Source organism: Opisthocomus hoazin, chromosome 2, assembly GCF_030867145.1.
Source record: "Opisthocomus hoazin isolate bOpiHoa1 chromosome 2, bOpiHoa1.hap1, whole genome shotgun sequence".
In the NCBI taxonomy this organism is placed as follows: Eukaryota; Metazoa; Chordata; class Aves; order Opisthocomiformes; family Opisthocomidae; genus Opisthocomus; species Opisthocomus hoazin.
Genome location: NC_134415.1, coordinates 41,711,430 through 41,737,782, shown reverse-complemented (window position 1 = coordinate 41,737,782; position 26,353 = coordinate 41,711,430). Strand labels below are relative to the sequence as shown.

The window sequence follows — 26,353 nt, the reverse complement described above, 5'->3', positions numbered from 1 at the left end:
AGTAAAAATGTGACCCGTACAACCTAAACGTGCTCTATAGCTGAGCTATGGCTTCTGCTGGATCACTGGCACAAATCAGGCTTACAGCTGGCAGGACCAGTCAAGAGATCTTTTCAGTACGGCAATGAAGTCAACGCAGGGGTTGCTCCCCGATCCATCAGGGTGCTCTGACCAGGGGAGAGGGTGTGGGGTTCTTCATCCATGCCCTTGCTAATCCCTTTTTTGCCAATTATTGGTTCCTTTGGGCTGCGAGCTGCCAACAGAAGTCATAAGGGCTTTTGAGTTGCTCTCAGTCCAGTAACCTGAGAACGCTGTAGCAGACCTCTAGCTTCCAATCTGCAGCTGAAGATCTTGCCCTTCTTTCCAGAGTAATTGTTCACCCACTTTGAAATCTCCTAAAGCTTTCCTCAAAATTGCAAGAGCTGAGGATTGCTGCTCTTAAAAGCCGTAAAATAAATCTGTAGGATAATTGCCTGTGTTACAGTTCTCCCCATGTAACAAAGGAAGAAGCAGCCTTATGCTGTGTACTTCTTAGGCCCGGTGTAACTTGAATCCGAAAACTATGAAGGAAATGGAAAATGTTAATAAATAATGATGTTTGAAACACAAGTCACCAAACGAACCACCAGACCTTCTGCGTTTATTCCATGGGACAGAAAATGTCTATCTCAGCTTGAGGAAAATAAAATCTTGGCCAAAGATATGTCTTGGATATTAGCCTGGATGCTGCATGGTATTCAGAAGATAAATAGGAGAAGCTTAGAGATAAACTCTTGGTAATATATACAGAATAAAGACAACTTCTGAAATAAAATCAGTACAGCTGACTACTTGACATTTCACTGGTATGAGGAACCGAGCATCTCCTCGGGGCCACTGGTATTTCAAATTACCTTGTTTGATCCACTTTACAGCTGCCAGATTTCCATCTGGTATTTTCCAAGCCAGAACCCAGCATATGTGTGCTCCAGACTGCGCGTTCTCAGCCTGATGTGTTCTGGAAATCCTGGCCTCATTTCCCAAAGCCTGAGAAGGTGATCTTCGCTTAAAAAAAAAAAAAACAAAACAGGAACGTCCCCCCCCAAGCCTGTTGGAATTACTTTGTGCGTGCAGACCAGCTGCGGAACTGGGACAGAAATCTTCAGACCAATGTGCAAAATCTTCAAATTGTAACTTCAGAAATATTCGGGGGGGGGGGGGGGGGAAAGAACGTTTCCCAGAAAATCCGTGCGAGTAGTGCAACTGTCTTTTGCCTTCCAGCGTGACGCTTTAAGAAGGAAAATCGGTGCCCCTTCCAGGGCCGCTCCGGACGGACGGACGGACAACGCGTGCCCTCCGGCAGCGCGGAAGAGCCACCCTGCCCTGGCAGCGGGCAGAGGAAGGGGGCCTGGCACCCGCACGCAGAGGGCTGACCTTTCTGACAGCCCAGACGTTCACCCTCTCCAAAGCGGCTCAGCCCAGGCCCGCGACCGTCCACCCGCTCCTTCCTCTCCTGCCACCCCAGGCACCGGACTCACGGTCCCCTCCAGCCCTCAGCCTCCCATCGTTCCGACGCCGGGACCGGGGGCCGGCGCCTGGCTCCGCACACCCCCGCTCCAGCACCGCGGGGCGGGAGAAGCACTCCGCCGGCCCCGGCCCGCCTCCCGCGGGGATCGCCCCCCGCGCAGGCTTCGCACCGCACCGCGCAGGACGCCCAAACCCCGGCGACGGACCGACACCTCCTCAGCGCCGGTCCCCGCCGCCTCCGGCCGCCCCGCCCCGTCCCCATCCTCCCGCCGGCCCCCAGCCCTGCGGTGGCGGCGGGTCCCGGGGGCCGCTGCCCGCCGCCGCAGGGCAGGGCAGGGCAGGGCAGGGCAGGGCAGGGCAGGGCCACGCCACGCCACGCCCCTCCCCTGGCAGCCCGTTCCTCACCGCACGCCCACCCCGCGGCTTTAGGAAGCGCCGCCGCCAATCGCCGGACGGTTTCGCGTTGACGGGCAGCCGCGCTCAGCTATCGAGTAGTTTCTCCTTACAAGAAACCCCGCCTCCTCGGGCGCTGCTACCAATCATAAAAAAAGATTGAGTCGGGGGCGGGAGAAGAGGGCCTGCGAGCTCCGTCTTCCCTCACTACCTCCCTCTCTCCGTTGCGCGAGGATCGCTCCTGTAGCTCGCAGGTGATTGACGCGGGGCAGCAGCCAGTGGGCTGCGGAGGGCGCGTGGCGGGGCCAATGGCGCGGCGGGGGCGGGCTGCGCCGGACGGCGGGGGCGGGGGGGAGCGGCGGGCGGGCGCGGCGCCGGCAGGAGGGCGATGGTGGTGGCGTGAGGCGCGGCGGGACCTGGGCTGGCTGCCCGGCCGGCGGGGCGAGGCGAAGCGAAGCGAAGTGGCGTGTGCCCGGTGCTCGCCATGAGGCCGCGGGAGGACGGGGAGAGCCGCAGGGCGCTGCCGCCGGCGGGGCTGCCGCAGTAATGGGCAGCGGCAGCGCTGCCTCTCGCCTGCCTTGTGGTGCCCGCGCCCGCCCGGCGGGGACCGCCCGTGAGGAGCCGGGAGCAGGTGAGTGCCGCGGCGCGGAGGGACCCGGCCGCGCTGCCCCGCGTATCTTCCCCTCCTGCTCCCCACCCCGGCCTCCCCCCGGCTGTTGGCATTTTAATTTTTAAACCCCAACGGCTCTTGGCCAGCGGCTGCGGGGGGGCGGCGGGCGCTGCCCGGCGGGCTGGACGCTGAGGTGACAGGGGCCGGTGGGGACGGCCCTCTCCAGGGGGACGGTGCTGGCCCCCGCCTTGCCGGCTGTGATGCCGCCCTGCCCTGCCCTGTCGCCAGGTGCGGCCACCTCTTGCTTCCCCGTGCTCCGAGCGAAGAGGCTGCTTCCTCCGCACCCAGCAGGGATGCGGCTTCGCTTTGGAGGGGGAAGACCCGTCTGGGTTCCTGCGCTCCCTTTTCGCCTCCCTGATGAGCGTTTCTCAGTTCAGGGTGGAGAGGCATTTCCACTTCAGTATGATGCAGCGAAGAGGATGGGGAATCCTGGGCAGCCAGGGCTCGGGAAATGCCCCCTCCTCTTTCATCCTCCTCCTCACCTTGGCACAGGCGTTTCAGTAGTAACACTCCCTCGCCAGCTTCTTGGCTGCTCCTTCTCCTTGGGAAGAGAAATGGGAGCAGGAGGTGTGTTCGTGCGTGAGAGGAAACAACTGTTACACCTTTTGTCATCAAGACAAAGAACTTGTCTTCGTCTCCCTGTGTCCCTCCCTCTGGGTGCATATTGGCGGCACCTCTCAGCCACTTTGCGCTGCTTCCCGGAGATGCTTCGTAAGGATTCAGTGTGGCCCTGACCTGCCCTTTTTTGTTGTTGTTGCCAATTATGATGGTGCTGATAAAAGGACACGCTGATATGTTTCCAAACAGACTCGTGGTTTGCATTCCTGAAATTGCTGCAGGGTTCTTATTTATTTAATTGGGGAGGGGGGATGCGTGGCTGACAGCAGGAAGGGGATATGCTTTTGCGGTTTATTGTAGTCGTTTGAAAGGTACGAGATGATGTGCAATCGCAGCACTGTAGTATGTAGTATATTAACTAATGCTTTCTCCCCCCATCTTATTTGCCTTTCAGTCCTGCAGTCTCCACATCATCTGCTGTGTGAGGAATGGTGATTCCATGAGATAACTTCCTTTCGATTACCTGTCTGCTCCTATTGCACGCTGCTCCTGGCCAGTGATGAGTTATTTGGCTACACTGGGATTTACAGTGAAGAAGGGAGAGGCAGAATATGAGTTGTAGACATCCCATCAAGCTCCTCACGCACTGTCTTTACTGTGTCTGTATATAAATCTGCTAGTATTGAGCACACACACTCTTAAACCTACATTGGTATTCACAGAGTTCCTACTGTATAAGAGGACTGGTATTTCTTACCATCATGGCTTCAGTTTGGAAAAGACTGCAGCGCGTTGGGAAACATGCATCCAAGTTCCAGTTTGTGGCCTCTTACCAGGAGTTGATGGTCGAGTGCACCAAAAAATGGTAAGAAGTGGCTCATGTTGCTGCAGAAATGGTGGAGTAAGTTGCTGGTGCTGAAATAGGAAGGATATTGCTCATTTCATATTGTTTGGTGTGCGTGCATTCGTCTTGCCGCCTGTTGCAGAAGCAGCTGCGTGGGGTCCTTGCCTTTTCTTGAAGAGTGCTTTGCTGCATACTTATCTTGGATCTGTTGGTTTTTGTTCAGTCCTCTGATTTTCTTTGCTGGCATTGTTGTTATCATACAGAGGACAGTGCATTTATTAGCTCGGCATCTGTGACTTAGTGGTATGGTTTGGTTGCTGTTTTTTTTTGTTTTTTTTTAATATTTCTCAAGAGCTGTTTTCCAACTTCCAACTCAACTCTTGGTGCTGTTATCTGCTGACTGTTGTTAGGTGACCGAGGCATTTGAGATCAGCCCTGAAAATGGTGGTGTCTTAATCTGGGTGGATACCCAATTTCGATTTTGACGATTTTACCTAAAGATGTCTTGCCTCTCCTTCTCCTTCTTCCTTTCTATCTTTTACTGGGACAAGGCAAGAGAATCATCCTTGGGCATTGTCTTAAGGTGCTTGTTTAATCAGACAAGAATTCTGTGCAGTGGTGGTCCAGTTGGATGGCTTTGGAGCTGACTAGGCAGCAGCTAACAGTTAATGGTATGGGTCTGGCACATCTTCCTTCCTGTGCAAAATGAGCTTAAATAAATCTGCTAGGGAAGGCTAGGAGCTGCTTTTAAATAGTCAAGCAAAGATCTCCATTATACAGATACTTAAGTGCTGTTTTATATGTTTGGAATTTGACCTTACTGTCATAATTCCTCACATTAGCATGAGCCTTTAGTGTCAGGGGGCGGAGAAAGTACTTCTCAGACCTCATGGACTGAGGTGTTCAAATTGCCTTGTAATGAACTGCAGCCTCCTTTCTAATACTTGGCCTTTCTTCTTGTTGGCAAGTTTGGCACTTACATTGGCTGCTTTCACTGGTTATGAGTAATTGCCTTTACAAATTTAAATTCTGTCTCTTGGAGTTGGAAATCTCTGTCAAATATGCTGGAAGGCTGCTCGCTGCTCCGTCTTAAAGGAACACTGTCAAGTTTGGTTTTTTTTTTTAGCAAGTTGTCGTCTTGCCTAAAATGTTTTGAAATATTATTAAGAAACAGAATAGTTTTGGAAGTTGAACTTGCTTTCACAAAATAAACTACAAATAAAAACATTTTAAAAGTTGAAAGATGCTGTCATGATTATCTCATGGGATCTACTGTCTAGTTCAGGCCAAAGAGTTTTCCATGGTAATTTGGGTTTATCAGGTTTATTTCAGCAGTTGCGTTTATTACTTTTTCTGTTTTGTTTGCATAAACTAGCCTGTTTTAGCTTTCATTTTCACTTTGATTCGCTGCTTGTTTGAGAATTTGCAGAATGCTTCAGCACTAGAGTACGATAATGCTGCAGGGGAATGTTCAGATTAGATCTGCAGCGAACTTTCGCTTGATTTAAGAAAAAGTCACACACAAAAGTTGTCTTGTGAGCAATCTTGTTATTTTAGAAACAATTAGCTTATTGTTTAATCATAAACTGGAGTCCCCACCTAGCAAAATGCCTTTGTACAAAGTAGTGAAACAGCCTTTCAAAACATCAGATATGCAACTAATTTTTTAGAAATAGGTGGTCTTTCTGAATCTTCCTTTTATGTTCTTGAGTTTAAATATAGGCAAGATCAGTGCTTGTGTTGGTTACGATGAAGCAACAGTGTGGTGGTGAAATGTGGATGAATTCTAGGAAAAATAACAATAGGGAAAAAACATCACACAGTCATTTGATTGTAAGCTTTTCTATTTTGCTTCCTCTTGTTTGGAGAGCCTTATTCTTTAAGCATGCAACTTAAAATATTATATTTCTGCTATAAGTGGAACTCCTATATGAATGATATACATTTTGAGAACCCTCAACTAAGTCTTTCCTTAACTTTTGAGAAGATACAGTTTTGCACGTGCTGACAAAATCACTGCTTCCTCTATTTCTAAAGCTAGTCTCCAAGTTTGGCCCATGTGAGAACAAAACAGAAGAAATGAACTCCATATGCTGTTCTTGCTGAAAGCATGTGCACGCGCGCTCCTTCTCTCTCTATATATATGAAGTGTCAGCGCTGTAGTCTGTAGTTTTTTTGGTCGAAATGTAGTAAGCAGTAAGTTATTTTAATGTACTGGCATTTTAACAATGCAGTGTTTCTGGAGGAAAAGAATGCTCCATTCATATTTTAAAATAAATGACAATGCAGTCATAAACACACTTGACTGAGATGTGTCTGTGAGCAAGGATTGTGCATGACCAAAACGGGCTGCGTGCCTGTCTGTGAACTGCTTTCTTCTGTTAGGTTTACATTTGTCTAACTCTCCAGAAAATGGCTTGTGCTTTAGCATATTTTTGTAACTGATTGTGTGTGGTTTGCAATGTTGGGTGTATTTCTGGTTGGCTTTAATACTGTCTGTCTCCTCTGGGCTTGTATTGATTTTTTTTTTTTTTTTTTTTTTTTTTTTTTTTTTTGAATGTAGTATTCAGAATAGCTTCTGCTCTTGTTTCTGGAGTTATGCTGGCTGTGTGGGAAATAGCTACCGCTCTTGTGTTGCTGCTTCACTATTTGAAAGGATTATCTCTAGGTACAGCAGCATTTGTCCAGCACAGGCTGATACTCCCTTTGCTTGCTTTTTCTGCTCTCTATAGTTTTTGATTCTTGTCCCTATTAATGACTAAAGATAAACACTCTTAGATGATTGCTTTTCATTGGTGGTGCATTGGGGGGGGACAGGTTGTGATGGAGTGTCCAGTGTTGTCACTGTTCCATTACAAAAACCTTATTTTTGGGTGACTGACAGAACTGAGTTGCTTCCGTGGCATTCCGGCTGCTCCCACTGACCCAGACCTAATTATTGTGGCTGCTCAGTGCCTTTCAAAAATTGACCATTTAGTTCATTGAGAGCCTTTCAGTATAAATAAATAAATAAATGTAGTCTTGGTCTTTAATATGGGTTAGTGACTCCTGCCACTGTGACAACATCATGCTTTGCATTAATCATATAAGCACTTGATTTTTTGGAAAGGCACTTGCTTGGCAGTGTTGGAGTGTGTCATCCTCCACTTGTCCTTGGAATAAGCTGGGGCAACACAGGATTTTCCAGGCAGCCTCGCCAGCGAGCTGCAGTCCTGGCCTGGAAGGACTATGCATGGTAGGAGAGAGTTGATTTAGTCCTTATCCTCAGTGCAGAGCTATTGAATAAAACCAGAAATCAGTCTCATGCATTTTGCTTAGGCTTCTACAAGAACAGTTGTATTTGCTACTCTGTCACAGCACTGTTGCCATGTGGGGTAGGAGCATGCTGGGCATCGCTGGCAGGCGTAATGCTGTGACTTGCACAGGGGACCCAGAGCAGTTGCCTGAACCCTGGTGTGTAGCACTGTTTGAGATGCCTTTGGGTTTCCTGCTAGTCCAGCTGCCAGTTTGGAGAAGCCCAGGTCTCCTGTTGATCCTGTGTCAAGCCCGCCAGCCCGGCATGCATCTCTTGCGTACCAAGAGATCTTGGGGCTTCTCAGCTGCTGGAGGCCTCTGTCCAGGTGACTGAGTCAAAGCTTGTCTAGGGCATGGCCTCAGCAGAGGAGCTTCATAGGAAGAAAATGCTCGTTTGGACCAGTTCCAGTACTTGAACTTGGAGCTGTGATAGCTGTTTTACAGAGCTCCTGAAACACCTAATGCTGAACACATGAGCTTTCTAGGATGGCTTTTATGTTTGTTTATTTTTGTGTGATGTCTTGCAATCAGGGACCCAGCAGGGGCTTCAAGTGTAGTACTGACTGGTTTCCACAGAGAATGGCCTAACTTACAGAGTTGAGGTTATAGAATTGTAGAATCATAGAAAGTTTTGGGTTGGAAGGGACCCCTAGGCGTCATCTAGTCCAACCCCCCTGCAGCAAGCAGGGACACCGCTAACTAGATCAGGTTGCTCAGAGCCCTGTCCAACCTGGTCTTGAATGTTTCCAGGGATGGGGCCTCCACTACCTCTCTAGGCAACCCGTTCCAGTGTTTCACCACCCTCATTGTAAAGAATTTCTTCCTTATATCCAGCCTAAACCTACTCTGTTTTAGTTTAAAACCATTACCCCTCGTCCTGTCACTGTTGTCTCTGCTAAAAAGATTGTCCCTATCTTTCCTATAGGCTCCCTTTAAGTACTGAAAGGCTGCAATCAGGTCTCCCCGCAGCCTTCTCTTCTGCAGGCTGAACAAGCCCAACTCTCTCAGCCTGTCCTCATAGGAGAGGTGTTCCAGCCCTCGGATCATTTTTGTAGCCCTCCTTTGGACCCGCTCCAACAGCTCCATGTCCTTCTTGTGCTGAGGGCTCCAGAGCTGAACGCAGTACTCCAGGTGAGGTCTCACCAGAGCAGAGCAGAGGGGCAGAATCACCTCTCTCGACCTGCTGGCCATGCTTCTCTTGATGCAGCCCAGGACACGGTTGGCCCTCTGGGCTGCCAGCGCACATTGCCGGCTCATGTCCAGCCTTTCGTCTATCAGTACCCCCAAGTCCCTCTCAGCAGAGCTGCTCTCGATCCTTTCATCCCCCAGCCTGTATTGATAGCGGGGATTACCCCAACCCAGGTGTAGGACCTTGCACTTGGCCTTGTTGAACCTCATGAGGTTCACACAGGCCCACCTCTCCAGCTTGTCCAGGTCCCTCTGGATGGCATCCCGCCAGGTTCCTAATATGAGCATCTGTTAGATGCTTTTATGAGCAAGAAAGCTGCTCACCTGAATATAGGTGCTAGCTGCTTAAAAATGCTGGAGAAGAGTAAGCATAAGAAGGCTTTTCTACAGCATTTATCATTCAGTAGTTCCTTTAGAGATGAACAAATACGGTATTTTTTACGATGTTTGTAATGCCTGTCATCTCCTATATGAACTGCTTTGCTTTTAAATCCTGCTTAAAAATACAGTGACCCATGATGTTCAGAAAGGGTTAAACTTTCCTTGTATGCTGCCTGAACTGAAGACAGGCTTCAGTTCCATGAGGCAAGTTGCCTATTTTTGTATCAATTAGGTGTGGTCTGAAGTAGGTTCAGTATTTTCAAATATACCTCTTTCTCTTTCGGAAAAGAAGTAATGCTTGGTCTTTTTTTTTTTTTTTTCCAAAAGGCTTTACCCATCTGCTTTTCTCTTCTATTGTAGTTTTGTACATGGATGCTGCAGGAATTTTAAGATTTGGCATGCACTGTGCATGGGAGAGAAATGAGCTTTTTGAGATTCCACGGTTCACACCAGTCTGCTTGTCTTCTGGTCGCTGCTTTCCAGCAAACTCTTCTGTGCTGAAGGCCACTGAGAGAACTGGAGTTAACTGGTTGCTGTAGAAATCCTTGGGGGGGGTGTTGCCTGCATAGGGTCAGACTGTCAAATTGCTCAGTTAAATTTCCTTGCTTTGCATGGTTGTTAAGAGGGGATTTTATGAGCACCTAAGTGCTGTTAATTCTTAAGGATGATCGAATTGAAACGTGTGACAAAAAGAGATACATTTACAGGTCAACTCAGAATCTCTCTGAGTTAGTTTTGCTGTGAACTGTGCTTTTTGTCACGGGCTTGCTCTTCTGAGTTTTTGATTGGATTTGCATTTGCGCGTTAGCCGTCTAGGAACACCATAGCAAGTATAGCTTGTGCGAGGAAAGCGTCATGCAGTCGCTCCTGCTTTTGAGCTTCTCTTCTCGTTCTCAAATTATACTCCGTCCTCACATTCTTCATTGAGATCTCTAATTCTACACCAGATAGTCACCATCTGCAAGTGCACTTCAGCATGTTCTTCTCCATCCTTTTCCAGTTTCGACTGAAGACTTTTTGAGGGCTTAAATTGTGTATCAAACTTACTCTTTCTGAATAATCACCACCAGCTGTCTTGCAGGTCACTCTTGTCCCTTTCTTTCTGTAGTCAGTTAACACACTTACTGTCTACACACAAAAGCAGTTCTCCTCTGCCACCTTGCATCTCTCTCCTCTTTCAATCCAAAACAGAATGCTGGATTTCGGAGATGCAGATCTGCTCCTTTGGGCTCACTGCCTGACTTCTGTTGGAAGGTTCTCTACCTAATCCGGACTCCTAACACCAACTGTGTTCATTCGCTACCTTACCAAGCTAGCCTCCTGGCCCCTGCTATAGCCTTATGTCTGTTCCATGGACCACAAGTTAGGGATTTCTTATCAAAATTGTTGGTTGCATATTGTGCAGTGAAGGGGTATGGGTTCAGTAGGAGAGGTACAGGTGTGTATGATATCTTTCTTGCTGCTGACTTTTTCAGATCGTCAGTGCTGCATACTTACACCCATTTTCTGTTTGGAGCAACTGTTTGAGAGTATCTGAAACTCTGTGTCCAATTCCTAAAAGACCTCAATGGTAGAAGCACAAAAGTTCAGCATCTGTAAGACAGAAGGATTTGGGTTTGTCATAAATACTTGTTCTGAATTTTATTTGCCTTTAAGAGACAGAATTCATTCCAGCAGTTCCTTGACATAGTTTACCGTCCTAGCAGTAACAAAAATAATTGTCTAAAAGCAGAAAAGATTAGGTTAGATCCAGGCTGTAAACAAATTCATCTTAATGGTCTGTCATTCATTCATTTAAAGGGGTGAGGATCTCTCCTTGAATAAATAAAATACACGAACTTGTATTCTAACACAGCTTTATTTTTTTAGAAACTCTGTGTGTGTGTGTAACTTCCTCACAGAGCTCTACAAATAAATAAAACCTGGCTCTGTTCCTGTAGGCACTGTGTTGCATGCATACAGTAAAGTACATGTACTGTTCCTTTGAACCCAGTGGACTTGAGCTGGAATGATTTTTTTTTTTTTTTCCAGGATTGGATTCCTGTGAATATTCTTTTCAGCTCTTTGTGTTATGAGGTTAAATAAAATGAAATATTATGACATTGTGTAGGCCTCATCTGAGCTGAGTCTTCAGTCTCTTAGACCGCTCAGTCTGTATAGTGCCAGTCTGTTGCTTCAATTAGTTTTTAATTGGTTGAAGAGAGCTGTAGTCCCTTTCACAGCTTAGTGTGAATAAGGAGAGGAGGAGGAGGAGGAGGCCGGTAAGGTTGACTAAATCTGAGGAAACTCTGCTTACAAAACAAACCCTTCAGTTACCACAGTAAAAGCATTCTGCTTGGGTGGCTTTCTGACAATACAGGGGCGGGGGGGGGTGTTGTTTGTTTAATTTTAAAAGCTGTTCCAGTTTACTGTGAGGGGAGTGTGTGAAGTGTGTGTTTGTTTCCTTTGCCCCTCTCTCTCTTTTTACTCCTTGGGGTAGAAGCTGGCCCTGGCAGGCTGTTTGCTACCTTGCAATGGGACACTCCCGAGCTGCCCTCTGTACCGAGCCTGTTCTGTGTGTCCTGGAGTGGACTCTGAAACACAGGAACTATGGAGCTGAACTTTTGTTCCTTATTGTAAGATATGCACGCAGCAATAGAGTAAATAAAACTGTCCTTGTTTTCTTCCTCTTGTTGTCTTTGAAAGGTATATTTCTGCAACATACATCTCATGTAAGTGCATCAGAGCCTCTCAGCTGCGAAGCTGTATGTTTTGGCAGTTGGGGTGTAGGGTAGTTGTGGCTTTTGGCACCTGGAAAGGCGTTGCAGGGACTTGGGAACTGTGGGTTAAGCATGAGCTAATATTAGCAGAACCATAACTAAAGTTGCTGTTGTCTAAGGCTCTGACTCATGAGGTTTTCTGGATTCAAGAGTGGAGCTGAGATGTCGCTGTCCCTTAGCAGTAGTGTTCCTCTGCTTTCCTCTGCCCCAAAGCAGAGGTAGGTTGACAGTAAGGCTGCCTGCTGTGTTAGTGTTAACTGCCATCAACTTCAGTTCAGATTTGTAAGGTGAGTGAACTGCAGCAGTTGAGGAGCGTGCCCACCTCCATTAGGCTGCCCTGATGCAGCCGGGAGGAAAACCTGCCGGAGGGGTGAGATCAGCCACAGCTGCCAGCAAGAGCATCTTCAAGTGCTTCAGCTAAATCACCCGGATCCTGAGTCAGTGCCCTGTGCTGTCTCTGTAGGGCTTCCAAACGCACAAGCTTTTCAGATGAATCAGAAGTGCAGGCCCTTCTGAACTACATGTTCCAACTGCCTGTAAAGATGAGCAGTGCAGATGTAATTCTCGTTTGCCTGTTGAGGTTCTCTTTGTAGTGGAGAGTGGAGAGTTGTTATTGGGGGTTCTTTTTTATTTCTATTTTACTATTATTTAAGGAGACTTTCCTGAGGATTACTCCAAAGCTATGGCCAGGCTCTGCAGCTGTTTAACTGTCTGCAGCTGCTGAACTGCAGTCTCTGTGGCTCTGTGTATTTATTTTAGCACAAACTGGTTTCGGGTTTTATTTCATGTGCGCGCTCAGTCTCCTGCAGTCATTCTGTGGGCTTTGTTTTGGGTGAGCTGCTATATCAGAGCCTAGCAGCACACTAGCAGATTTGGTCTTCCTTTTCTTACAGATCTGTTTTGAAAAATGGCTTTGGTGCTCACCAAATATCACAAGGGCACAATAATTTCTAGTTCCAGGGACAACTGAATTAAAACAATTGGGAGCATTTTAAGACTCTTACATCACATCAGTTTTGACTCCTGTGTTACCACGGCCCACATTACTACCCCTCGTTTCCTTGGTGCCATCTCCACAAGCACCTGTAGTGACCAGTCACTCTGTGTTCACTGCCTCCTCTTTCTTTAGCCAGGAAGTAATGTTTGCTTCCTTGCTGTTGTCTGATGGGTCAGAGTTGTCTGGGGCTGCTAGATGGGTGGCATTGGGTGTTGTGGTGGGAGATGTGTGTTTTGATGGGGGTGCAGCTTGGCTGGGAGCATGTATTCATCTCCACCTGTTGGGACAAGCCCTGTCACCTTTCTTTAAGGCCAGGCAAACCAAAGACATTCCCTAAGTCAGCTCCGGGCTTTGGATTAGATACGTTTCTGTCTGATGCCCTAAGATGATAGCTGTCTTTAACCTTCTTCAGGGCTAAGACTAATGCACTGATGGCTGTGCTTTTAAATCCAGTGTCATAAACTGACTTTCCCCTCCCAGCTGTGCTTGGGAAGAGTATTTGCATAGCCAGTACTGTTAATATCAAAAGCCCTGTTAAACGATGTAATGGGAGAATCTGGACCATTGAGTACAGTTGGCAGCACGTTGTACGCTGCCGCTCGGTGTGCACTGTGAACTTCCTTACTTTCAGTGACTGCTCATTAGGTGGACTCTGAATCCCTTTGTTTATGGCAGTACATAGGAGGAGATTTAAAAGAACAGAACAGAGCTGTCAAAACAGCTTAATTCTCTTTTCCAGCAAAGATCTAACTCAGCAGCCTGTAAATTTCCAAACCAACCTGTTGCTGATTTGCCTGTGGTTTGTCAGCAGACGACTTAACCTTGACAGCTCCTGGTAACACCTGACATGACTATAGCTCTGGAGTCACAACTCTAGCCATGTTGGCAGGTGGGAGAGTCTGTTTGGCTGTTCGTAACTGCTTGGCTGTATTTTTCTTCTGGTTGTACCTACCATCTCTTGGAAGACTGATTTAGTGGTTTGTTTCTTCCTGCAGGTAACACGACCAATAGTTAGATAAAACTGTGAAAAATTTCAGGTGAACAAGATTTTTGAGCTCCTTTTTCTCTTAAAGTGCAGATCTTAACTAGATAGAGCACTTGGAATAAGTGTCTCTTAAGTCAAGTAAGTGAATGTTCATAAAACTTCCCCTTGCATTCCTTTATCTTGGACATGTAAGAAAATTTTAAGAATGAGAAAGTCCTGACCCATTTTTCACCACTTCCTCTCATACCACAAAAAGCAAAATAATCTAGCACAGTGTTACTTGGTTTTGAGGCATGTTTGGGGTGGTTTCTGTTTACCGTTAACACTTTTAAAAGATCCTTTTTTAGAATACCTTTGACAATGGTATTTTCATGCCCCTTTTTGGAGATTTGTGCATGTAGAAAAGGGAATTTGGGGTTGTAAGCTTTGCTTTTTGGTTTTTCATTTTCTTGCTAAAATTGCTTACTTTCCTCCCTGTAGATGGCTGCTCTGAGCTCCAGTGCTGCATACCCTTTCAGAATACCAAGACACAGACAATCTTAAAACAATAAAGGAATTGTTTTCTTTCCCATGGATTCCTTTTTTTCATGTAGTAAATAGAATTTGATTTTTTTATTTATTTTTTTTTTAATTTTGAACTGAAAGAGGACCGTTGGTCATCTTGACACCCTGAATTCTCGTAGTGGCTGAGGTGATTGTGGAATTTTTTGACAGACGATTGAGAAAGTGTGTGATCACCCATACTGCTAGAATTGTACACATATAGTGCTTGAGACATGATGCCTACTTTAGTCCTTGGCTGTAGGACTGTCCAGTGGGGGGGGGGGGGGGAGGAAGGCAACTCTTCTTTCTGCCCCCACGCTTCTTTTCCCTCTTTTCTGGAGTAAATGCTTTGCCAGCTGAAAGCTAGCAGCTGCGCAACAGGAGAGTGCCGAAATATGATAATATAGAGAGCTTGGTAAAGGATGACACGAGGGGACTGTCCCTGACACGTCATCTGCTACCTGTGGGCCTATGGCAGCCTACTCTGCCGTGCTACCTCGTCAAAGTGTCAGACCTCCACACCAACACTGCTGTTTCTGCTGTCCTTTTTCTACGGAGCTAGGACAGCCCTTTTCTCTGGGCACACAACACTGCTGTGGTTGATGAGGCTGTGCTGTCAGCGTTTGTAACAAGTTAGCTTGCTGTGGTATTGTTTTTGAACCTTGGGCTTCTTCCTTGTTTTTAGCTTTGCTTCATAGGGAAAAAGTTCTTATGTGATGTTAAAATGTGTTTGAATTGTCTGTCTGGCCAGTAAATTCAGCGTTGCATTGGAAAGTTTCAGCCAAAGCTTACAGGAGTGGAAACCTCCAGCTATTATTTCCATGGATTTTGTGACAAAGGGCCTCTGGATAGAAGAGAGGAGTCTTGGTCAGACCCTGTGGCTGCAGGTAAAAAGCCAGTAACTCCACCCTTTATTAGGCACTGGAGAATCTGCCAGGGTGAAAGCTGCTGGCAGCCCGACCTCTTTCCCTCTGCCTGGAACTACGGGTTTGTTTCAGTTTGTGCTTCCACACCGCCCTTTGTGCGAGAGTATTTTTGGAGCAGGGAGCTGCGAGATACGTTTCTGTGTTTCTCTGCTCCCCATCTGTTACCGTAGCCGCCTCCTGCTGTCGCTGCCTCAGGAGAGGCTGTACCACAAGGGACGATAGCAGTAAAACCAGATGTGTTACCTGTGCTTTCAGTTTGTGGGTTACCTGGTCCTGGTGCTCAGTGTTCATTGTGCCTGTCAACAGTAGCTTCAGTGCTGCTGATAGTGTGGCTAATGTTGATGTAGTACCACTGCAGGCGACAGTGCCGTCGCTTGTCTCTTTTCCTGTTGCCCTACCAGGAAACAGGAGTATGGACATTTTTGCCTGTGGATTCAGTCTTGAGTGGACCCTAATAAAGTGTTTACAATGCACAAAGTCTGCTGCTTCTTGGAAAAAAAAAAGTGCTGACTTCAGTAAGTAGAATAAATTTGTCTGAAATAGTTTTAGGGAAGTATAGCATGTGCTGAAGGGGGAAAAAATAACACTTCTTCTTTTAGCAACATCTGTTAAAAGGAGGGTGCATGCTTGATTTGCAATTAATGATAAAGTCAACAGACTGTAATTTAAAAAAAGAAAATAAACTTGAGCTACTCTTGACTATAGGCAAACTGCAATTTACCCTAACTTGTTTATGTCTACCTCATTGTGAGAAATATCTCTTATGGTTGACAAAACCCCATTAAGGCCCAGAGAAGCAGAAACCTGCTGCCTCATTACTCTGAGTTTTCTGCCCTTCTCTTCATTCTGTGCTGTGCCATAGGTGGGATCAGAGGAAGCTCGGTTGTGTTTGCCTCACATCTTTTCCTATAGCGTTAGTTTCTTCTTTGCTGCCCAAGGAAGCTGTTTAAAAATGGTTGGTCTTGCAGCTTTTTAAGCGGCATATTTGCTTGTTGCAGTTCAGCGTTGCTCAGGGATGGGCAGGACTGGCTGTGGGGTGAGGTGAACGGGGCTGACAGGGAAGCAGGGGGAGTGAGGAGCAGAACGTGAGGCTTTTCTCCCTGTTAGAATGTCTTCTGGTCTGCCTGTACAGGATATACAAGGCAGATCCTACTGAGTTTGGAGATATGGAAACAGTGACCTAAATACGAACAACCCATGTGCAAAGCAAAAATAAGTATATTTCGGAGAGCAGCTGTGGAGCTGCCTTGTATTTCTGCCAGTGTCATCTCTTTGGTTAGCACGTGTTTTATTGCTGGAGTATTAACTTCTGCTTATGCTGAACATCCCTTGCAGCAAAAGAGAAGTTAAAAGCAGTGGGAAGATGTTTCTGGAGGCTGGTGACACGTGACAGAGAAGACTGTTGCCTGTGTGTAGTGTGTACAAATGTGCAGTGTGTGTGTATATGAAATCAATGTATGTTGTTGAACCATCATAAGAGGAGGGAAAGCCTGGATGCTGATGATGAATAGCAGAAGGGGTGGCTGTCACCAGTAAGCGACAAATCTTGTCCACCCTTGGTTGCTCTGGGAGGCTCCCAGGTGTGCTGTGGGACACATGGGCTGAGCAGGGCCAGAAATCTCGCTTTGCTTTCAACCTCAAGCCATCTCGCTGGGTAAATTAAGTAGCTTTGAAATAGTGAAGTATTTTGTGTTACTGAAATGCTCAACATTGTAGTAAACCCCAGGCCTTTATTTTCTTATTGAATATAATCCTTCCAGCTGTAATCAGATTTTATTTTTTATAGAGAGGGGTCTTTGTTGACCCAGGCCACATAAAATTGTTAAGACAAAATGTGCCCACTTTAAAATGGGAACTTAACTGTGTCACGTGGAGCTTTCAGAGTTGATTTTGCTGAACAAGCAATATGCACCTACGTGTACTTGGACCTCATCTATATGCAGCAGCTCACTGTTTCACTGTGCGTTTGCAATCCATGCCATACAGCACCTATTCTTCCCTTGTAGGCAGAAGGCAGCAGTACAGAAGAACATTATCTGGAGACGTTTTCATGGAAATAGCTGCACAGCTGGTTTAAGCACTTCTGTAGCAAAATAAATTGCATTTATATTTCTGATTGTACCAGAACAGCTATTCCAGTTTGGAGCAACTTCTCTGACTGTTGTCACAAAAACCGTCCTGAGCAAGCCTTGATTATTGACAGTGTTGTTGTGCCTCTCTGTGTGACTGCGATAGTAACAATCATACTGTTAAAGACAGGTAAATTTAAAGCGTTGCAGGGATTCTTTGTGTGCTGAATCAAAACAGTGTTATTTAAATATTCCTACCTTTAAGACACAGGTATAAAAAGTCTGGCTATTAGTGTCACATGATGTTGAAAAGAATTCTGAGTGCATTTGAAAGGGGTTCTTTTACTACATTTTCTATTCAAAGGAAGATTTATAGCTCTGTAAATAGAACTGCAGTGTGTGTCTGGCCTTCCTCGATGTAATTTTACTAGTTCAAATTGATGTCCCGATCTCTTCAACCTGATGCATCCTTATATTGTCACCATGTTTTATTTTCTTCACTGGATTTGTGTAAGTTGTTTTCCATATTGGTGTCACATGCCAGTTTCTGGGTGGTTGATGTGAAAAGGGCAAGAACAATGCAGCATACACAAAAAGAGTACTTATGCGCTCATACCATTTGGTGCATTTACACACAGTTAGAGCAGAATAAGAACTTACTTACAATTTGGGCTTTTTGAGCTGGTTATTGTATCAAAGCATGATTTCTCTTTTTATTTAAAAGCTAGGAAGCTGGTTCTATACAGGTGTGGCTGTGGGAGTTGGATTCCACCACACCCATCCCAAGGCAAGTGCCCAGTCACAGCAAGGAAATCACACGCAGTGTTCTCTCTCTTGCTATCCAGATGTAGCCAGAAGCTGCAGAGTAGATTTGAGTACTGGAAGTAGAAGAGCTTGCAAGGCTATATAGCCTTTCAGTTACTAAAAGTAGTAGTAAAAGTTATTTTTGTTCCTCACATAAATAATTCTGTGTCAGTCAGTTTAGCACCTTCATTTGTTCAGAGCAGATTTTTGATAAATTCTGTGCAGTTTTTTCTGTGGAAGTGTTTTGGATTTGGAGGGGGAAATAAAATTGGTTTTACTTTTCATTCTGCTAGATAGTGTGGTCTTGTGGTAGAAACAACAGAAGTCAGAAAATCCAGGTTCCACATTAAGCTTTCTCTCAACTTCCCTTGTAACTGTAGACAAGTAATCTTTTCTATCACTACCTAATTTGTGTGCACAAATCATCTTCCGTCAACTTTCCTACAGTTTTACATCCACAGTTACTTACAAGTAGGATTTATGTCTCCTGTTAAAGGCCAAAAGGTAGCAGCACTCCCTTCAATGGTACTGGCGTAAAACAACTGAAAAGACGCTTTGCTGTGTGGAAATAAATATTGAGTGCTGACAAATTCTCTTCACAGAAGTTCTGTGGCCGCACAGCACCGTTGTTAATCCAGTCTTACAAGACTGCTGTGTGATGGAGAAAAATGATCCCTGCTTTGTATCTCTGAAACTGAAATACAGAGAATTTGTGGAGAAGTCCTCTCTGTACTGACATGTATTATATGAGTGCAGATTTATAGTAGCAAGACACTGCATAAGTGAGAAGGAAACTGCAAGTTATACCCTACAAACTGGGGGGGGGGAAAAAAAGGAGTGGGGGGCATTTATCTGAATATAAGTCATGTTAATATTGAGGTAATTTTCAAAAGTGTTTGGTCGTATGTGATCAGGGTGGAAGCTGTTGCAGAACATTGTATTGAGATAAAGCAGCACCAGTGAAGCAGAGTTAGGGAACTACAGGCTGGTCAGCCTCACTGCCATCCTGGCAAAAATGGTGGAGCAACTCATTCTGGAGGTCATCATTAAGCAAGTGGAGCAGAAGGTTATCAGGAGTAGTCAGCATTGACTCACCAAGGGGAAATCACGCTTGACCAATCTGATAACTTTCTATGATGGCGTGACTGGCTGGGTATATGAGGGGAGAGCATTGGATGTTGTCTTGCTTGACTTCAGCAAGGCTTTTGACACTGTCTCCCATAACATCCTCATAGGGGAGCTCAGGAAGTGTGGGCTGGATGAGTGGTCAGTGAGGTGGATTGAGAACTGGCTGAATGGCAGAACTCAGAGGGTTGTCATCAGCGACACTGAGTCTAGTTGCAGGCCTCTAACTAGTGGTGTCCCCCAAGGGTCAGTACTGGGCCTAGTCTTGTTTAACTTCTTCATCAATGACCTGGATGTAGAGTTAGAGTGCACCCTCAGCAAGTTTGCTGATGACACCAAACTGGGAGGAGTGGTGGATACACCGGAAGGCTGTGCTGCCATTCATTGAGACCTGGACAGGCTGGAGAGTTGGACAGCGAGGAACCTGATGAAATTCAACAAGGGCAAGTGCAGGGTCCTGCACCTGGGCAGGAACAACCCCATGCATCAGTACAGGCTTGGGGTGGACCTGTTGGAGAACAGCTCTGCGGAGAGGGACCTGGGTGTCCTGGTGGATGACAGGTTAACCATGAGCCAGCAGTGTGCCCTGGTTGCCAAGAAGGCCAATGGCATCCTGGGGTGCATTAGGAAGAGTGTGGCCAGCAGGTCGAGGGAGGTTCTCCTCCCCCTCTACTCTGCCCTAGTGAGGCCCCATCTGGAGTACTGTGTCCAGTTCTGGACTCCCCAGTTCAAGAAAGATGAGGAGCTACTGGAGAGAGACCAGTGGAGGGCTACAAAGATGATGAGGGGACTGGAGCATCTCTCCTATGAGTTAAGGCTGAGGGAGCTGGGCTTGTTCAGCCTGAAGAAGAGAAGGCTGCGAGGGGACCTTATAAATGCTTCTAAATATTTGAAGGGTGGGTGTCAGGAGGATGGGGCCAAACTCTTTTCAGTGGTGCCCAGCAACAGGACAAGGGGCAATGGGCACAAACTGAAGCAGAGGAAGTTCCATCTGAACATGAGGAAGAACTTCTTCCCTCTGAGGGTGACGGAGCCCTGGAACAGGCTGCCCAGGGAGGTTGTGGAGTCTCCTTCTCTGGAGATATTCAAGACCCGTCTGGACAAGGTCCTGTGCAGGCTGCTGTAGGTGACCCTGCTTCGGTGGGAGGGTTGAACTAGATGAACCCACAGAGGTCCCTTCCAACCCCTACCATTCTGTGATTCTGTAAGTACATGAGGAAAATGGGAAAGGTAATTCTGGAGAGGAAGTGACAGCATGATCACTGATCTGCAGTTACTGATGCAGGAGCTTAACCAAACTTCTTGTTGTGGAGAGGGGTTTTTGTTTGTTTTCTATTTATTTTCGTGTGAGTGATGTGTAGCTAAGAGTATGTGTAATTGGTAAATGCCAGAAGGAGGAGAAGGAAGTAATTTGTACTAGGCTCCAAGTATTTCCTTTCTGGATGGACATTTCTAAAATATTTTATCCAGTAGTGGAGATATTAGAAAATGACGATAATCATAAGGACCAAACTCCTCTTCAGTAGAGGTGATGGGTGCCTGAAGCATGTGATTGCACTTGAAAGGCTATATGTTTATTACTCCAGTGGGAAAAGTTCAGGGGACCTACGCTGTTTGTGTCAGATTGACTTGCAAATGGTTGTGACAGTCTGCCTGACAGTTCAAACTGAAGTGCTTTAAAAGAGGTGTTTATGTAGAAACTACAGCACTAAATGAAGGAAGAGAACTTGTTAAGATCAGCGAAGACTTTTGGGGCTAAAGCTGGTAGGGTGGAGCTCAGTTACAACTCCAACAATGCTGTGGCTGCACAGCAGGATACGGGCTTATCATTACTGCGATATAATCAGAGCTGTTGGAATATTCTGTTTAAGCCTGTTGACTTCAATATATACATACACTGACTGGATTAGAATTACTGATCTTTTTTTTTTCTCTCTACATTACTGCTGAATTTGTTTTGTAATTTACTTTCTGCTTGGATTTCAGGTAATAACTTTTTCTTTCATACTATATCCACAAAATCAGTCTCAAAACCTAGTGCTTGTGGAAGAGAGTATGTCGATATTGAGGCGGAAAGTAACATTTTATTTCCTACCCTTAAAAAATGCCAAGAATTCTATGTAAAGCATTTGTTGCTGCTGTTTTACTTCTTGTTGCTTCAGCATATCTGTCCTGTGACTTGAAATGTAAGAAGAGATAGGGTAGCTCATGAGACATTTGAAATATTTATGAGGCTAAACTGCAAGAATTGCTCTGAGTTTGGTGAGAGACAGACTAAACTCTTGGCTTGCTCTCTCTTGAGAGAAGCAAACCTCCATCACCTGTTTTGGAATTGCTGGTCTGGTTTGTAGCTAATTCTTGAAGACCAGGATTGTACAGACATTGAATGCTTCAAAGCTAGAAAACAGAGGCACCTGTTTCTATCTCTGATGCCGTTATTTATGTGATCAAGCTGGTCCTGTGCTGTCTTTACCTTACAGATATGTTCTCTTTGATTGTTGGAACCTTTTTTCCCCCTTTTGGGTGTTCTAGCTGTAAGGTCCCTGGGTGCACGTGATCCATGTTCATGTCTTAGGGGATGTAAGAAGGGGAAAGCAGAGTACAGCTGAGGAGAACAGGGAGCTTGCATCCGTCGCCAAATCCTGGGGACATTTGGCCATGCAAAGGTTCATTTATGTTAGATAGAGAGGGAAGTGTCCAGTGTGAGAGCTGAGCTACACTTTGGCCCTCATGGCCATGTTCTGCCACCTTCTGCCATCCTGTTGCTGAGGGGTATGCTTCATTTGTGGTGTGGCGGGGGGCTGTACAGTAAAGGTCTGCTTATCTGTTTGCCCCACGGAAAGCTGGTGGTGTGCGCCTGCACGTGCTGCTGGGGACGGGCTGCATGCGTCAGACGTGGCTTGGACACTCGCGATTCACTGCGCGTCTCTTCAGAAGGTTCCCACAGCTCAGAGGCTGGGCGTTGCGGAGGCAGAGCACTGTAGGAGCTGTTGTGCTACCTGTGCGTTGAGTGGACGTGCATCAGGTTCTGGCATACGCAGCTGCCACAGGGAATCCCGCCCTGCCCCTTTTGGAGAGCTTAAAGGTTTCTTTGCTTTGTTCTAGTGGTCTGAGGTGGCGATATGAGGTGATGTCTGGCTCTGGTTTACACTTTGACTTCATAATTTTCTCCAAAACACTTAATTTCGTTGGCTTTGAAGTTTGAGGGTTTCAATGACCCAAAGCATCTATGAACATTAACTGCATTGAAATGAATGAGTAAATTCGCACCTCATTTGGTACTATATGGCTTGTCTGGCTGCAGAATAAACAAACCAATCCGCTGTATGTGTTATAACTGAGCACTAGCTTTCAGCCAGAGCAGTGAGAAATGAGAGCCCTGACTCACCTGCAATGAAAGGGGGTAAAGGCCTTAGTCTGCTGGGTCGCCTGGCTGCCTTCGGCCAGGTCAGGTCCAACTGAGAGCTGCAGCGCCAAGGACAGAAGTCATGCTTCCTCCGATGGACGTCATGGGGGAAGAAAAGCGGGTGAGGAGGTGTCGGCACTGCATGGTAACAACGTGTTAAATTGGAAGAGCTAGATATGCCAGTGCTCATCTGTCAAAGCCCAAGAGACAAGGTTAAATTAACAGATGAAGCTGAGAGAAGTGTTTTGTGTAAGGTCTTGTCTATGCTCAGAAACTGGAAAAGTTAAGGAGACCTGACTTAAAGCATGAAGTGCATAAACAAAGCTGTGCTGAACTCTCCCATGAATACGGCCATTCAGGAGGTTTGCTCTTTTCTGAGGTAGCCCGGTGATCTTAATTTTCCTGAGCATTCTTCCGTGGGCCTGCCTGTCGTTTTGAAGTGCTCGTGCTGCCAGAGTGTGGGCATGCACACGTGTGTGCAGTGCCGGCCCTGCGAAGGCTGGTGTTCCATCTGAATGCTCCAGAAGTAAATATGCTAAAATTTTGCAGGCTTCAACTTTTGAGCCTTGTTTGTTTTAAAGATGAAAAGTGCAGTTTATATCAAATAGGCTGAAATATGTGGAAAATCTTATTTTGCAGAATCCAAGGAGTTTGTGTGCCCACGCATTTCTATTGTCCGTGTTGATGACTCTGCACATAACTGGTTTTCCCCCTCAGTGCTCTGTGTGAACTCTGCGCAGCTAAAATTGATTCCCATTCCCATGATGGTTAGTTTACAGAGTGGATTTTATTCATTAGGCTTCTTTGACCCTAACTAGGCAAATGTATTAAAACTCCAATTTGAAATTTAATCATTTACAATAACTTATCTTAATTTCATTTGCTGTAATGCCATTTTAAAAGCCTGAAATTAAAATTTTCTTCCTATTTGTCCTTATTTAGTGCCAGATCCTGCAGCATGTAGTCTGGTGGGAGGTTTTTGGCTTTCACTGTAAGGACACCGTTCTTCACTTGGCGCAACTAGGTGTTGCAGTAAGTTTGAGAGCCTTTGTCTTCTACTTTGAGTGGATGGCACAGAGCACTTTGCAAGAATGAGAATGTATTTTGCTCCAGGAACCAACCTGGCCTCCATTTTTATTCACCTTTCTGCTTCCAAGGAGAACTGCTTTTCAGACCAGACACATTTGTGTTTACAGATAAAAAATTTTTAAATTAGAGTAAAATTGAAATCTAGGGTGAGACAAATTTACTTAATCTTTTAAGCTGTGTGCTGTGTGGTATAGATGGGCACTGCCTCTTTATCCCTTTGCCTCATTTAATGGTACAAGACTGGAATTCAGCCTGCAAGATATCAAATCCACTTAATAAAAAACCTGGACAACATCCATGAGTCTCTTCTGTGGCTGCAGATATTTCTTTACAACTGCCCCATGCTAAGATACATCATCTTACTAAAATAGCAGTCAGGCTAAAACGCAATCAGGCATTTCACTGTAGGATGGGAAGGGTATGGTTTCCATCTATTTTAAGTTAATATAAAATAGCAACCGTGACAGCACAGGAAGAAAGGATAGGGCAGCACGGTGGTCAACATAGTGACCATCTTTAGTCTCCAGTTACAAACTTTGTGTGTTATGGGTATCAAAAGGCCTCAAGGTAAGACTCTGGAACAGTTGATACGGGTGGTATCTGTACGTCTTTGTCAGGAACATAAGCAAGGAAAGGGCAGTGTTCATTTTTAACAGTTCGTGTATCAAAAAATTCTGGGCATGCAAAGGACCTTCTGTACCTCGAGGAGTGTCCTCCTCTTGAATGTTAGTAACCAGCCGTAAGCTTTTCAAAGGAGGGTGGGCATAGGTCAGTGTACTGAAAAAAAATGTGAAGGGCCACTGCTCTTAGCTTCGCTTGTAAGGATGCTGAGCCAAAGGGCTGACCTAGCTCTGAGGGCTCTGTTTGTAGGAGTGTCTGTCTTGAGCGAAAGCTCAGGTTGTAGCAGGAAAAATACAGTATAGGAGGATTATTTTTAAAACAAAAGAAAAACCCACAAACAAAAAAACCTGGCTGGACGAAGGATGTAATTTCTTTGTGCATTCTTAGCATGAATTCAACTATACTGTAGGTTCTGTTTACTTTTTTTTTTTTTAATCGAAACCCATGCTTTAAAACTCATATTTAAATATGCTATTAGTTTCCAACTTATCTGGTCTTGAAATAATTAGTTACAATCTAGTTCATATTGCTTTTGGGTGTCTTACAAAGAGTAGTTCCTACCAAAATCTGTTTAGGTCCTTAGTTGTTGTTGGTTTTAGGGATTTTTCTACCTTTAAATAAATATGTTTCATCAATTGTAGCTACAAATTAGGAAGTTTGGTATTTTCAAAATATTTTCCTATTTTTAAAAGCTGTAAGATCTTTTTTCACATTTCAAAATAGAGATCTTTTGTTTGGGAATTTTTTTTGGTTTTTTTGATTTGTTTACTGTTTCCAGCCCCTAGTGTTGGCAGGAGGTTTTGCTTGGTCTTTTCTATATCCATGAGTTAAAATGCATTTTTTTCTTAGCCAATACTTGCTGCTGGATATGAGCCAGGGGTGTGACTTAGAGGGCATTAACTAAAAGGCTCGGTAAGTTTAAATTCCTAAAAATAATACAAAGTTTTAGGCCTTGGATGCACAATTCTAGAGGAAGAATTGGTGATCTGTAAGTAGAAATAAACAGTGTTGCTTTTTAGATTGACTTCTGTGATCAGAAGTGTTAAATTCTGTTTCAGGAGGCAGCTTGGAAGCAATGTAACAACTTAATTAAACAGATTGAGCAGGAAGAGGAGGAGTTGTTCTAATTTTGCAGTCTTTGGAACAGTTATTTAGCTGGTAATACTGATCAAATAAGTTCACTTCTTATGGCCATACTTCTGTCTTAAAGTAGCTCTCGAAAGGCCACAAGCATGGAATGGGGCATCTCATGAGAAATGGTAGCGACAGTTTCTGATGGCCTATATCAGTTCCTTTGAAACCATATGCAAAAATTTTGTAACTGTGGTAATTTTTTTATTTCGTAACATGCAAGAAAATCATAGCTTTAATTCTGAAAACTATCCACAAATAGTTTATTCTGCAAAATTTGTCATGTTAACGTATTCTCATTTTTTATGTTTTGAAGGTCTCATTAAGCTTGGAGAGGACAAGGTCTGTAGAGGCTTTGGGGCTTTGTGTGCACGTGTGTGACTTTGGTTGGGACACAAATTTAAATGCAAGGTTCCCATGTTTCTCTGTGATGTTGTGGTGGTGTGGCTGCTTCAGAGATTTCCAGTAGCTGGTACATTATTGCATTTGGTAAGATCTTCTAGTTTTGTGCCTCTGAAGGGTGGCAGGAAGGTGTGTAACCTCCACTGGTGCCCCAGCTATTGAGAAGGGAGGAGGAGGTGTGTTCTTCCTGGTAACCGGGTGCTTTGCTGAAAGCAGTTGATTCATAGTCCTGCAGTTGGTCATACAGCCGAGGCGATGCCAGAGCTGAGAAAGCAGTTCAAGATCTCACCTTTCACCGCCCTCCTTCCTCAACAGTGAGTTCATACTTCTTGATACCGTATCTGTTATGGCTGTGACTGAGAGCACCTAAGAGTATTTGCAAAGTCTGGTCTCCTCTGCAGAGACAGAGGAAAGGAGCTAGCACAGCATGTCATGTTTTCACTTCCCCTCCGCCCCCTCTTTTTTTTTCCTCTCTTTGATATTAATTTGCAAAAGTGAAAGGAGGCTGCTGACAGATAAGGAACCTTTAATTGGAGAGCTCATTGTGCATGGGCCAGGAGTGCCCATGTCTCAAAATAAATATGGGTTAATTTAGGGCTCAGTAATTGTTTAGAAAACTAAGTGTGAGTTTGCATCATACTAGCTGTTGCACACTGCTCGCT

The 26,353-nt window shown here is 45.4% G+C and overlaps 1 protein-coding gene across 11 annotated transcripts in view; it reads left to right on the top strand.

The window, feature by feature from the left end:
• Positions 1-2,099: 2,099 nt before the first annotated feature.
• The window catches only part of EHBP1 (EH domain binding protein 1), a 231,255-nt gene continuing 207,001 nt past the window's right edge, over positions 2,100-26,353 (top strand). For 10 of the 11 annotated variants that reach the window (XM_075413358.1, XM_075413354.1, XM_075413353.1 and 7 more), the window contains exons 1-2: positions 2,264-2,530; positions 3,582-3,992. In XM_075413358.1, coding sequence (XP_075269473.1) covers positions 3,889-3,992 — 104 coding nt within the window. In that variant the 5' untranslated portion in view covers positions 2,264-2,530; positions 3,582-3,888. Of the gene's footprint in view, positions 2,154-2,263; positions 2,531-3,581; positions 3,993-26,353 lie in introns of those variants that run through there. The other variant, XM_075413349.1, reaches the window with a different exon arrangement.